This window comes from Dermacentor silvarum, chromosome 9, assembly GCF_013339745.2.
Source record: "Dermacentor silvarum isolate Dsil-2018 chromosome 9, BIME_Dsil_1.4, whole genome shotgun sequence".
Taxonomy (NCBI): domain Eukaryota; kingdom Metazoa; phylum Arthropoda; class Arachnida; order Ixodida; family Ixodidae; genus Dermacentor; species Dermacentor silvarum.
Genome location: NC_051162.1, coordinates 48,562,264 through 48,576,377, shown reverse-complemented (window position 1 = coordinate 48,576,377; position 14,114 = coordinate 48,562,264). Strand labels below are relative to the sequence as shown.

The window sequence follows — 14,114 nt, the reverse complement described above, 5'->3', positions numbered from 1 at the left end:
ACCATACGGGACAAGTGGTCGGCTACAACATTTTGGCGTCCTGGCTGATGTCGCACGGTGAAATCGAACTCTATTAAGTCCATGAGCATAGAAGTGAACCGACGAGATGGCCGCACGTTGGACGTTAAGCAGGCAACAGTCCAGTTGTCTGTGACCAGAGAGAATTTTCTGCCTAGGAGTTATTGGCGGAACTTCACGGTTATTGCCCAGTGAACGGCGATACACTCCCATACATTGCTGTGCAGTTTGCATTCCTCCAACGTAAGTCCACGGCTGGCGTAGGCAATGACACATTCTCTGGTGTCTTGGATTTGCGATAACACTGCTCCAATGACTTCCTGCGAAGCGTCTGTGGTTAGCGTTGTGGCTGCCATGGGGTCGAAGTGTGCCAAAAGCGGAGGCTGGCTGAGGGCGGCCCGGATAGTCTGAAAGGCCTGCTCACATTCAGTGCTCCAAACAAATGTGGGCGCCTTGATAAGAGCCTGCAAAGGGGCGACCACTTTCGCAAAGCCCTTAATAAAACGACGATACAAGCTTGCTGTTTGCACCCAGGAGAGCACTTGTTTCTGGTTTCGCAGAACTGGGATGCGACACATGGCTGTAGCTTTATCAGGATCTGGGAGCTGGCCTTGACTGGAAATAATAAAGCCCAGAAACCTAACTGAGGGTTGGCCAAACGAGCACTTTTCCAATGAAGCCTTCAGTCCATTGACCTGCAGCAATTGCAACACCTCCCGCAGGATGCTTGCGAACGTGGAAAATGACTCAGCATAAACGAGGACATCATCAAGATAGGCACGGACTCCACATCTCTCAGGCCTAGGCTGCAGATCTTGGAACACTATTTGCATAATTCTCTGGAAAGTGGAAGGAGCGTTTTTCAGTCCAAATGGCATGCGCGTCCACATGTATGTGCCGTGATGAGTAATGAATGCTGTCTTCTCGTAGTCTTGTGGGCGTAAACTCACTTGCCAGTAGGCACATTTCCGGTCCAGGGTAGCAAAGTATGCGCAACCTGATATGTCCTGAATGATGTCATCTACCAAGGGCAACGGGTGCACTACTGTGATGGTGCGTTCATTCAAAGGCTTATAGTTCACAGACAAGCATTTTTTCTCCACGGGTCACCACCACAACCGGAAAGGCCCACGGGCCAGAAGCCGGGAGTATTATACCTTGGTGGAGCAACTTCTTCACCTGAGTTTCCAGGAACTGCCTGTCCTCTGTAGCATACCGGTATGGGCTCCGACTGTACGGTAAAGCATCAGGTAGCAGGTCAATGCGGTGCTGCATACCAGTGAAGTGGCCAAGATCATCATCATGGTGAGCAAAAACAGCATTGTGCTCGGCCAATATACCTTTTATAACTGACCGCTGCGTGAGGGTGAGCTGGCTGCCAACGCGAGCCGGTGGAATGTCAGGATGACTGTGCACGAGCGCCATGTCGGAAGCGAGGAAGTTTGACACTAGAGGAGCGCTACTTGAGGGCAACGTTTGGGCTGCTAACACTTGCCATGGTGGCTGCTCTGGCAACGGCAACGGATCACGTTGTAGGCAGTCTTTGGAACTGGGCCTGGTTTCAGGAAAAAGGACGGACCTTGTTGGGATCACAGCATTTGCCATTCTTGGGACTAGCTTTTGGTTTGCGGTAATGGTGATATTCGTGGCTGTATGCTGCAACTGCGCTGGCTTCGGAGGCTTAAAGATGAGACGTGCCTGCGCTGCCGAGAACCAATCCTCACCAAGAATGAGGGGGAGTACATTATCTTCCAAAACAGCAGCTTCAACAACTCCTGTGGCTGGGCCGATGGATATCTTCAAAAATGCAGCACCAGCAGGTAGCACTGTGCTTCCTCCTACCACCACGAGTGGAGGCTCGGTCCATGGGATGATCATGCTTGCAGGCACACGAGCTTTAGAGATTAATGTCACCTTGGACCCAGAGTCAGGAAACGCTTCACACTCACCGACTCCACAGAGAGTTGCGTTGAAGAAGGGGCATTGCTGTCGTGAGCCGTCAAGGGGAACGGGTGCACTGTGCAGTGCTTGGGGCTGCTGTGTCTTGGGCATGGTTGGAGGTGCTGGTGATGATAAGCGGCTGGTGCGTGTAGGGCACTTGGATGCCAGATGACCCAAGGCATGACATTGGTAGCAGACAGCTTGAGACAGGTCTTGACCGCTACGAAAAGCTGGAGCGCCATTCTGTGCCGAAATAGCTGCATAAGTAGCTTCTTGTTGCTCGGCGGACAGCTCTGAAATGTGCGTTTTTGGTGTGGCCCCTCGGGAGGACTGTGGTGTCGATTGTTCTGAGTGAGGCTGCTGGTGCTCTGCGGGCGTAGCGGCACGAAAGGGTTACGACGGCAGCAAAACAGAACCGGCAAATGGTCACGGGCTTGCTTTGGCGTGCAGATGTTGCGCACTCTTGTTGATGGTGCAAGTAGAAATAAACTCAGCTACCGTGGGCGGCCGGTTGGCTGCTATGGCGGCGAGGATGTGTTGTTCCCGTAAACCATGCAGCAGGTAGTCAATCTTTTGGGCCTCAGAGAGGTTAACGGGGCAACGCTCAATGATCTTCAACTTGGCAAAGGCATATTGGTGCAAGCTTTCGGATGGGGCCTGGGTTACCCTCATGACCTGCTCTTGCCACTCAATGAGGGACAATTCTGTACAAAATGTGTCCTTCAGGGCAGCACTCCATGTGGCCCAGGTGCTGTACTGGTTGCCGAACACGAGATGCCAGTCTCGCGCCGTGCCTTTCAGCTTGCTAGCTGCGATCAGGCGTGTGGTGACGTCGTCCCACGAGGCGAGCTGCTGTACTCGTCGTACGTCGTCAAGCCATGTATTGACACTGTGGCTGTGCAAACCAGCGAATTGTGGGATGGACGATGACAGGTCTGGCAGTGTCGTCACCGTTGTTGCAGGGCGAGGTAGCTGCTGGAACAGCATGGTGAGGCTCTGTAGAGTGGCTGGGTCCAGCGTCAAAGGCGCCGCAGCGGTCGAGGCGGATTCATTCGTTTCAACCGAGGGGGTAGCTTCACGCTGCTGCTGAATGTCGGCTTGCAAACGCTGAAAGAGCTCCTCTTTCGAACCTGTGATGTCCAGCTGTCGACGGGCCAATTCTTCGCGTATAAGGTGGTCGCCGAGGCGCGACATGGTCCCCGGGTCGAGATTCTGCCACACAATTCCCGGCATGGCGTTGCGCCGAGCCGGCTACGCGCTGACGTTTACACAAGAAACACACTCTTACTCAGTGAGTCCACCAGCAAGCGCACGCAGGCGTGCACATGGAAGCGAGCGGACGGCGGGAAATGTTCTGGCGGTGACAAAGACAGGAATGGCGGAACGTCTGTCACGGAGCGAAGGCGAAGGCTGGCTTGTTTACTGATGCGCTGGCATTCTTGCGTTGCTGAGTGGCTGCACAAAGGCTCGGGCATCGACTGCACCAGATGTGAGGGCTGGGCGTGATGGCTGAGGCGTGAAGGCTGAGGCGAGAATAACAGGGTAACGAACTATTTATTAGACAGCATAGTGGAGTGCGCCAAGAACCGTGACCGTCCGTTGCGGCGGTCGTAGCGAACGAGAGAGACCCCTCCCTCGCTTGGGCTTGGTGTTGAGTCGGCGTAACAGCGCTGTAGGTGGTGCTAGTGATGAGATAGGCGGCACATGCGGGCGCTCACAGCAGACACATTTGGTTCAGTGGGTGTGTCCTGACATGTTCTGATATGTGCTCGGACATGTAGTGAGCTGAGACATTCAAAGTTCTCCCCCATGGAGCGAGCTTCCATATCTGGAGCCACTGTAAATATGTAGAATAAACCCTTTTTCTCTCGCTATTACTCCCGGACATACTCATCCCTATGGCTGAAGGATCACCGGCCTAAACACTACCCTGAGTCCCAACACGGTGAAAAACGCAGGAACTCTTTCTTGTGCGAATCTGTTCCCGAAAAAAGCAGGTGACACTTGAAGCACAACGGTGAGCACAGTCGGCAATCAGCGAAATCTGACCTGTGGGTCAGACACGTCGGCTGTTTACAGTACTTGAACCATCGAACGTTGCAGCCTAATCGCTAGTGCTTGTACAAGTTCTAGAATGTACTACACTATGTGCATCTTGCCTGTAATCTGATTACAAAAGGTTCGACGGCAACACAATAGATAGAATCGGCTACAAGAATCAAGAATCTTGTGATACATGCAGGTGCGTCTTGCACCGAGTGATAATGTTTTAAGCCTTTAGCCAGTCGAGAACAGTCACAGAAAAAAGATAAATAAGCACATGTGTCAATATCAATGTTACAAAGAAAAATAGTTTGCGCCAGTGAGCACTGTCTGTTCTATCAATGTGGGCGATTAGTGTTTTTGCATGATATAGGGCAATTTTGCGAAAGAGGACTGATTTAGGGTAACCCTTTTTTTTGTATACAGCGTTCTCACAGATGAATTGTATCTTTTTTTTAAAGGCAAAGTTTTGATATTTGACCACATCTGCGAGGGTTTCGTCTTGTTTAACCCTCTAACTACCAAGCCCAAGCTGTACTCTTCCAAGCTGTTGTTGTTTAGGCCACAGCTACTTCGGCATTGCTTGCCAGAAACGAACCGTGCCCTCCAACTCTGTTCATATCATGCATTTGAGTTTCAGCTCTTACAACATATTCTTTGGTGCTTTTGATTTCTGTCATTATCATCTGTTCAGATATTTATTCATGCCTATGTGTGTGTGCTGAGAGAGTCTCTTTTTCAGGTCAGATTGATGTTTCAGGTCATTATAAGAGATAAATCGCACATATATTTTTCAAATTCGGATGTAGTGTATAACAATGTTCTCAAATATTGGTAAATTTTGTCCACATTTTAGGACAGAAATTTGGAGTTAAAGTGTTAAGACAGACCTAGCTTGCAATAAAATAGCACTGGCTGGTGAGACACTACATAGTTAGTTTGGCCTAAAAAAAAAACATAAAAAAACATTATTCTCTTGAAATAATCTCTTGAAACATTATTTCAAGCTCCCTTGATATATTCGCTGCACCTGACCATTTCATTGCTCGCACTCTATCAAAACCACCGCTTTATCAACCACAACTTTGTTGTTCTTGGGCAATAGTTGCAGGCCCATCTTTTCCCAATTTTGCATGAATTTTTCTTTGTTGAACGCTGCACACACGGTTATTTTTTACTGGTAATCATTTGTTGCCATTGCAAAGAGCAGTAAAATGTTGCAGAAACCGCATTGGTTATTTATCTATCTTTCACTGCTGAATGGCTTTGAAGAAAATTGTTACGGCGGCGCCAGTGTAGCTGGAAAGTGTGAACAGTGCAGAGAGATGAGTTTTGTGCAGTGTGCTTATTAGACCTGACAAAGAGGCCCTCTGCATTCTTAGGGAAGTTTTTAGTGGATGCCCCCTGTACTTTCCGAGTAGCCCGTTATACCTAGTGGCACGGGCCGGGGTACTTTGGTTTACATTTTTCTTTTTAACCCCACCATATATGTACTTTCCGAGTGTACAATCATTTTCACAGCTTGGGCTAAGGAGTAGATTCCATGCTTATTTCCTATGGTATTTTTCACCAAATAAAGGTGCAATTCTATGGGCAAAAAGGTAATAGTATTGAATAAACATGGTTACAAGCTAAAAGGAATACGGCGATGTGGAAGGTGAATGCAGCGAGGACAAGGATACTAGGTGAATATGAAGGGACGTCAGAGTGGTGGATTGTGGAACACTTGTACGCTTGACTAATTGAATCAGCTGACACAGGACGTAGGCAATTGAGATCACTTGAAGGTGCCTACGTCTCACACGGCATGTGACATACGATGATGGTGATTCTCGTAATTGTTGCTGAAACACCGCTCACCACTCTATGCCACGGAAGATTTGCTGAAAGCTTGCATGCACTGACAGTGATGTTCCACATTTTCTCTTGTAACTCAAAGTAACAAATCACATGCGTATGACTGCTTATCACCCACAGACGAACGGGTTGTGCATGCATCAACTGCACCATTGCAGAGATCATCAGCCAGTATGTGTCCTCTGACCACCATGACTGGGATCAATTCTTGCCATTTGCAATGTTTGCATATGACTCCTCACTGCATAAGACAACTGGCTATTCTCCCTTCGTTTTATTTTACGGGCACAAACCAACACTAGCAATCAATGCAGATCTACACGCAAGCCCTGGGCAAACTCTGGCGGCCTGCAATAAGGAACTCCTTCGACGCTGACTCACAGATGGAGAGCTATTGTTAAAAAGTTGGAAATGAAGCCCATGAGTCTAACAACACGTGCTACGACTAGACACAACACATGCAACAGGTGATGGCTGGCGACCTTGTCTGCATACGGATGCCAGCCACAAAGCGAGACTGCGCAACAAGTTTTCTCCGACCATTTCACGACCTGTACAGCCCTGTGAGGCAGACCCACTGGGAAGTAAACGACTGGGAAGTAAAAACTTAACGACGTCGTCACAACGTAGTCAACATTAACCGACTGTAACAATACATTGATCAGGACGTCTCATCAACCGTTCCAGATGTTGACGTCTGGCCCACGCCTCCAGTCCTCATCCAGTCTATGCAACGAAAGGAGAGCAGTGGGGTGCCAAGGAAAATGACTCGGACAATGAGGAGTTTTTCAGGTCCTCCTCGAGGCCGTACCACTGTATTGTTTCACGTCAACAGGACCTGATATTGACACCAACAGTGCTGCGTGTGCACATGGTGTGATACAAACGTAACTCCCTTGCTCGTCACCGCCCAACAGCAGAGTAACGACGAGCCAACCAACAAGCCAGTGATTATCAGGAGTGGTGTGTGTACATACTGTAGTACATGTCAATCGTTGCAGTACCTCGAGCAAACGGCCACACTGCGCAGTGCTTGACACGAACACTACCAGCGCTGCAGCATGTGAGGGTGCGGTTTTGTGCCGGGAACATTTTTGGGCACGTGCACTCCCCCTTGACTATGTGGCATGACTTGCACGCTGGCAAACTCTCTCCGCCCATGGCTTTACGAGATGTGTTATTGTAACGCATGCTGTGTTTAAAGTATTAAAATGTTACTGTGACACATGCTTGTCTGTTCCTACCTGCATAGTGTAATGAGTGAGGACACTCGGCAGTCTTTATATCACGAAGGATTGCAACAGAGCATGCGACACCTATATTTTTAAAAAGTAAATAAACACAAACATTTGCATGAATACACTATATGGGTGTCACCCGAGCCTCGCCATAGATTAAGGAACCAGTTCGGCCTCGCCTCCCCCAGAAGGGCATTGTCTCCTTCCTGTTACCCACGAAAAAGGCAGAAAGTACCAGGTACTGGCACTTAGGCTCACTGTGCAGGAGCTGGCCTGGGTTTTATGCGAGTTCCTGTTTGTTCGCTCTCGTGCCTCGGTGAGAACTCCATATTGGCGTAGCCCTGATTTTGTTGCTCTTGCCCACTTGTGCTGCTGTATTGGATGCCTGTGATAGTCAATCTTGTCGATGGGGAGGTTTTGAGGTGGCATCCTGGACTGAGTGATTGCATTTGCTCCTGCTGTCAGACTTTCTGCTCTCTGTCTTCAATCATATTCACGACGATGGTAACAAAGCACTCTTAGTTAGCCGATGATGTCACTGACAGTTGGATGAGAAAGAGAGAGAAAGCACTTTATTTGCACCCGTCGGAGAGTATGGGTGATCGGGGTGAGACGCAGCTCCCCCTTTCACCGTCTACCTCCCCCCTAGACGTCGGCCGGAATCAGTTGGCTTCTGGCGGTGGCCTGCGCTTGACAGTTGGCTTGTTTTGGGCTTGTTCTTCCTGGCTATGAAGACTTCTTGCCACACATGGCAAAAAAAGTTAGTGTCGAGCTTGCTTATAATTTCCCTAATGAAACCCTGCCACCTTTCTTCTAACGTCATTGCATCTAGAAAGCATACGAAAGCCATTCACCAAAGCTGCTCGTTAAATCAACTTATTGACCTGATTCCTTTAGTGCCTACGACCAAACAGTGTGAGCACTTAACAGCAAGTGCCATGTTCGTAAGCCAGGATGGGAAGGAGCAAATTGCAAAGATAAAAACTCAATGACTGCTCTAAGCAGCTCCACTTCAATGTACCCCTTCACATGAGGTAGCAACCCCTGTCATACAGCCAAATGAATTTTTACTTAAGCAATCCTCAGGGTTGTTCTTCACTTGAACACCACTGTGCAATGCTCAGTAACTGTTGTCATATTGTGCTGAACGTGCCTCATGAAATGCACACCTTATTTACCTGATTCTAATGCGCAACCCCTAATTATTGCTGGTTGAAAGTTTGAAAATAAATGTACACCTGAATGTAACATGTTGCTGATTCACAAAATTATTTATACCATGCCCCTGTGTTCGCTATCAGAAGAAAACAAGACAAGCGGAATTCACCTTCACAGACAAGATTTTTTTAATGAGCTTTCGTAAATGAGAGCAGCACATCGTCGTCGTCATTTGCACTTCATTCGCCACAGATACCGAGCACACAGTAGCAGTATTCTCGAGCTATCACTTTTAGAGATACTACGATCACATTAGTGATACTCTGCATGCACTTGTCGAAGTATGCGTCTGACAGCTTCACTGGCACTGTGCGCCGACAGCGAGCTTGGCACAGCACTAGATATGCTGGCAGCTAATTACGCCAATGGATTGGGTGCCGAGTCACACGAAATCTCGCGAGAGTGATAACGTCTCGGAAAGTTATTGGCCAAGAATACCACACTAGATCGTAGTCGAGCACAAAGAGAACCAAGAGCAAGCTTTACAAAAACATCCTGTGTGACCATTTTGTGATGGGAATGACACTGCGTCTGACGGCTCTGACAGTAGGCTGTTGCCAATGCCGTGAAATCAGTTTTGGTGTTGTATGCGATTGCAACGCAATTTGCAATAACAACTGGCAGACCCACTTTCTCGGAAGAAAGGTGCGCATTTGTTTTGGGTAATTATGATGCTACGTAGAGCAAAGCACGGTCAAGTGATAAGCACAGCATTACATACTGAAGTAGTGCATCTCAGCTTGCTGTGCACTATTGAAACAAAAGACAGAGAGGTGCAAGGGCAAATTTTTTTTTTCCTCTGCTAAGGCAAAGAGTTTGTGAAGTCCGTTAATTTTCCAAGTTTCTTTTCCAAGTGACACCCAAACATCAACCTTCCAAGTGAACCGAATGTGCATTTTTAATCTTGTAAATCTATCCCCTTCAGGTGCCAATTATAATTCTATTCATTGAAAGTTAATTTTGCCACATTTCTTGCACGTTCAGAATGATGAAAAGCATGTGGCTGCTGAATAGATTAGAAATATTTAAATTCTTCAGTGAGTCTTGTCTAGTTCTCAGAATGTGGGCTTCATGCGACAAATCTCTACGGGAATGTCAGGTATGAGAACAAACTTTTTCGGGTCTAGCACAATTAAAAAGCAGTTATCCAGCCGCTTGAAAAATATACCTGATGTAAAACGTGATAAAATTTAGGAGTGATCCCACTACCTGACAATGTATTAACGTCAAGGACCAACACCTGTACATCGACCTTCCAATTCGGTTTACTAAAACGTTTGACAAATATTATTTAACCCTGCAGCACATCTCCAATCGGTATTGTTTCAAAATGTGGACTACACATTTTTGAAGTATCTTTATTTTCATCGTAGCTTTTTTTATGATGCACCATCTGGGCATGTGTAATTGTGCACACAGCACATGAGGGGATATGCACTCATCAGTGCTTTCTCCAGGTTCATTAGGGAAATTCATGGGGTGCCATGCACTGATTTTTTCCCTAGTGATGTTTCGTGTCACTACCATAATTTCTCTTGTATGCTGGTTTTTGACTGTTTATACTGAAACCTGCTAGAACAAGGTGATAGGTACTCCTTTCAACGCATGGACAAGCTTCACGAATAGTCCATACATGCAAACATCCATTATGAAGCATTTCTTTCAGTGGGAGCATTCGTTTTTGCTAAATAACATCACAGTCAGAGCTCAGAGACTTTCTATTGCCTAAGAGATGTTGGCACATCCTGCAATTTCATGCAAATGCACGCAAAGCATCACAACACAAGAAGTTGCAGATCCTATCGTATTTATTTGAATATAAAGCGACGTTTCTTTCCCAGAGCTTTTAGCCCCGAAGTCACCCCCCGCCTTATATGCAAATTTTGCTTTTAGGTGTGGCTTCATGGCAGTGTGAATTTCACCTTACAGTGTGGCTTTATGGCAGCGCGCACAATTGTGCCGTGAAGTCGCATTATAAGGAGAAATTCGCACTGCCATGAAGCCACACCTAAAGACAAAATTCGCAAATAACTCGCACTCCGCCTGTTGAAGCTCTTCCCCCCCTCTCCTACATTTCATAGTTGCTATTTTGCATTTTGGCTGTGTTAGTAATTCAGTATTTCAGGCGATGCCCATCGAGTCTCGATAATCCATCGGCTACTCTGTATCGCCTTATATTGGTGTGCACACTCAAGTTTGTTTCTTGGGTCCCCCCAATTGCACCCTTGCCTTATAATCATGACCGCCTTATAGTCAAATAAATACGGTAATCATTCATGCCCCACCTGCAGAAAGGTTGTGTTCATTTTCCTTTTTATTATTACTTCTACATTTTCATTTCAAGAATTACCTGTTTATTTCCCCTAAGCTTTCCCTGGCTTCTCTGCTTGTTTGTTCGATGTGGTTGCAACTAACAAAATAAAATTGAGCCGTCAGTTTTCCTTATTCTCCTCCCTCGTGCCTTGAACAGTAGCATACCCTAAGTTATAACACAAACCCAGGAGAAGACACAATCAGTTGACACATTAGTAGAGAACACTGCAAGTGCTCAGTTGAAGCCTTGAAGGACTGTTGGTTATTGATTGCGTAGTCTATCACACAGCTACACCAAAACACCACACCAATGTAAAATGAAACATTCTTTGCTAACCTTCGTGGACTTTGCTGACTGTGGTTGTTCCTGCATGCTCTCTTGACAAGCACCTCACACTAAGACAACACTCATATGTATTTGCTTGTATATAATACCCATCTGTGATGGAATGTTGGGCCAGGATTGCATTATTAGATGACACTGCAGCCAAAGCCTTGTGCACATAAGACTACATTGTGGTAGATGGGACAACGGCACAGTAGAAAATAAAACCAGACCACAGTTCTGAGTTCAAGACAGCCGGGTACGCCTAAACTTCTTTATCTGTTCTACTTGCCCGGAGGGACGTCATCGTGGTTGCCGTTGCGCATGCACTTCTGGTCGGTCAAAGGTCGGCAGACCTCTATTGAAGTTCCTCGGGCATCGAAGTCTGTGCTTTTGACTGAGGAGAAGCAGCAGCACAGGCGAACAGCATGCTGGCAGGATGCCAGGCCACAGCTCTTATCTGGCAAATGGCTCGCCAGTCATCCGGGTGTGAAAAGTGGCAGGCCTTTAGCATGCTGGACACCAGGCCGCTATAACAGCCAGTCAAAGCTGGGCAGAGTTGTACCAGGCCACAGTAAGAGCTTGCCACCAAGTCACCAGGACCAGCAGCAGGTTGCTAGAACAGCTGGCCACTTGGTCCACATGGCAAAGAGCTGTACCAGACGGCTATGACAGCAGGCTGCTGCTACGTTGGCAATCAAACGATCTGTACTACCTCTACAGGTGTGCCAGTTGCCTGCTCTATGAAATTGCACAATGAAGGAACAAATGATACCTCAATATCGTCACTGCATCAAATGTATGCCTTCAAGCAGCGAAGCTTTCTTTAGTTTATTCCCTGTGGTAATTGTATCTCGTGAGTTTAGTATGGAGTAAAATGAGGAGATCCTCTAGGGAGTGCCTTAGTAAACCGGACCGGTCTAGGAGTCGGTGTAATGAAAACTGGGCTGATTCCAGACACAGTATAATCTGTGGTCGTATGAATTATGTGGGTCGCATGGTCGGGGGTCTTCGTACGCTATCTTCCTTGGCAGGCATGTGATCGCTGTGCTGCAAACCATGTTTCAGAAGATGAAAAGTTTTATAGCTTTTAATCAACTGCCTAATGAATGCTTAATTTCACATAGCTTCCAACATCTAGGTCGGATATGCGTGACCCTTTTTTCTTCCCTTTGTGCACTTTAGTAAGATTGCCGGGACACCCATTTTATTTCTACACACAGGTTAGGAGCAAATTCTTAGTTCATGGTTAGATTATGCAACTGCCATGGCATGCTTATTTATGCCACAGCCGGCATGGTGTTTTAGTGGCTATGACTGGATACTATCGAAGTCGTGGGCATGATTTACAGCCATGATGGCCACATTTCTATCGGGCTGGAATGCAAAAATGTTCATGTACTGAGGTTTGGATGCATGTTAAAGAGTCCCAGGCAGTGAAAGCTAATCTTGAGCCCCCCCCCCCCCCCCCTACAATAACATCTTTTTACCCCAATTTTGGCTTTGAGATGCAAAATCCCATAATTGAGTGGTTTATGCCACATTCCCATCAGCTGCATAATAACAAGGTTGCAGTGTAATATGACTTGGCAAGTTGCCTTGTGTTTTGTGGATGTGGTGCTTTAGTGCCCATGATGTTTTTTTTTAATAATGTGCAACTACCAGCCACCCGCCTGTTAAATTTTGCTTATCGTGTTTGATGGACGTGCTTGCTATTAATGACCAACTGGCCATTTGTTTTGCTGCATGGTCTTTTATAGGAAGTAGCAAAGGCCATGGAGTGTTTCAATCAAAAAAACTTGTTTGTTTGCAGCTTCCTGACATGGCCTTGATATTTTGCAGGGATAGCACCACGTTTGCAAGAAGGCACCAACATATGCTGGTAAAATAAAGCTGTTCTTTTTGCTGCTAAAATGCAGTCCTATGTCACATTCTTCTGCAAGCTTCCTGCAGTGCCGTTTTGGATTGCTTCTCATGCACCCAGGCATGTGTCAAGAAAAATATCCAAGGTGTTTAGCGTGCAGGGTAGCAACAGTTGAACCCGGATATAACAAATTACCATGTATAACGAGCAGCTGTAAAATCCGCTTGAAAAGTGTTTCGTAAAAGTTTTATTTTATATACCGAATTATTGATATATCTAACTATTTTGTGATCCCCTTCGAGTTCGATATATCCGGGTTCGACTGTGGTACCATGTGGCCGCGATGGACATGACAATGCATTTCGCTAGCTTGTGACTCAAGCAATACCCCTTTTTGAACCTCTGTGAATGGCTTCAAGTATGTCTTTCCTTGGTTCTTTGCCTTATTTCGCTGGAATGTGACACAGCACATGACAGCAGAAAATATAACAGTGACAATATTGACCATTAGTCTACATGCGATTAAACTAACAAGCTAGATGACCAAATTACATGGACGAGTATTTGAGTTGTAAAAGGAAAGCTAGCAGTACACCTAAAAGCTGGCCTGCACATGTCCTGCTCGCATCATATTAGTGAAACGCTCGCACCCTTATTGCCCTGCTTCACATAAATTAGTACTAAGCAGGTAGGAGCATGGAAGGAAGAAAAAGCTAATAGAAAGTGTCATGTGGCAATTTTGAAGCGTAGTTATAAAAAATTGCATTTCTGAATAATGATGTTTTTCATGCCGTTGTACCCACAATTTTCCCTTTAGTGTCTTCCTGGAGGCCTGTAACATATTCACAAATATGTATATATATATATATATATATATGTAAATAAGCGAAAAACCAAAACTTGGCAGGCACTTCATCAGAGCTAAAGGACTAGTCACAGAAGCCTTTCCAGCAACTGATTCTCACTTTTCTTCAGTTGAAAGATGTGTCACACAATCACTATCGTGCTTGATAAAAATGAAAGGAAAAAAAAGAAACCCACGTGAGACAGTGTTCATACTTTTTTTTAATATCTCGATTTATATAAACAATGCGGCACACTGGCAGCTGTCATACTGTGCAGGCAGAAGCATATACTGGGCACTTTTTCTTCAGAGACACTGCCACGAAGGCCCCTTGACCAAGCTGGAGCTGTCGGTGTTTGTGTCACACAAGGGAAGTGGAAGAAGAAATGGACACCACAAAGTTGCAACCAATTCTATTAAGTGAAAATGCACGCATATCTGACGGTCTGCCCC

At 46.3% G+C, this 14,114-nt stretch overlaps 1 protein-coding gene across 4 annotated transcripts in view; it reads left to right on the top strand.

The window, feature by feature from the left end:
* Positions 1-14,114, top strand: part of LOC119463574 (uncharacterized) — a 126,186-nt gene that overhangs the window by 97,807 nt on the left and 14,265 nt on the right. For 2 of the 4 annotated variants that reach the window (XM_049656025.1, XM_049656023.1), the window contains exon 3: positions 12,767-12,835. The exons of 1 other annotated variant lie outside the window; for it this stretch is intronic. In XM_049656025.1, the coding sequence (XP_049511982.1) occupies positions 12,776-12,835 (60 nt within the window). In that variant the 5' untranslated portion in view covers positions 12,767-12,775. Of the gene's footprint in view, positions 1-11,552; positions 12,836-14,114 lie in introns of those variants that run through there. One more of the 4 variants, XM_037726020.2, reaches the window with a different exon arrangement.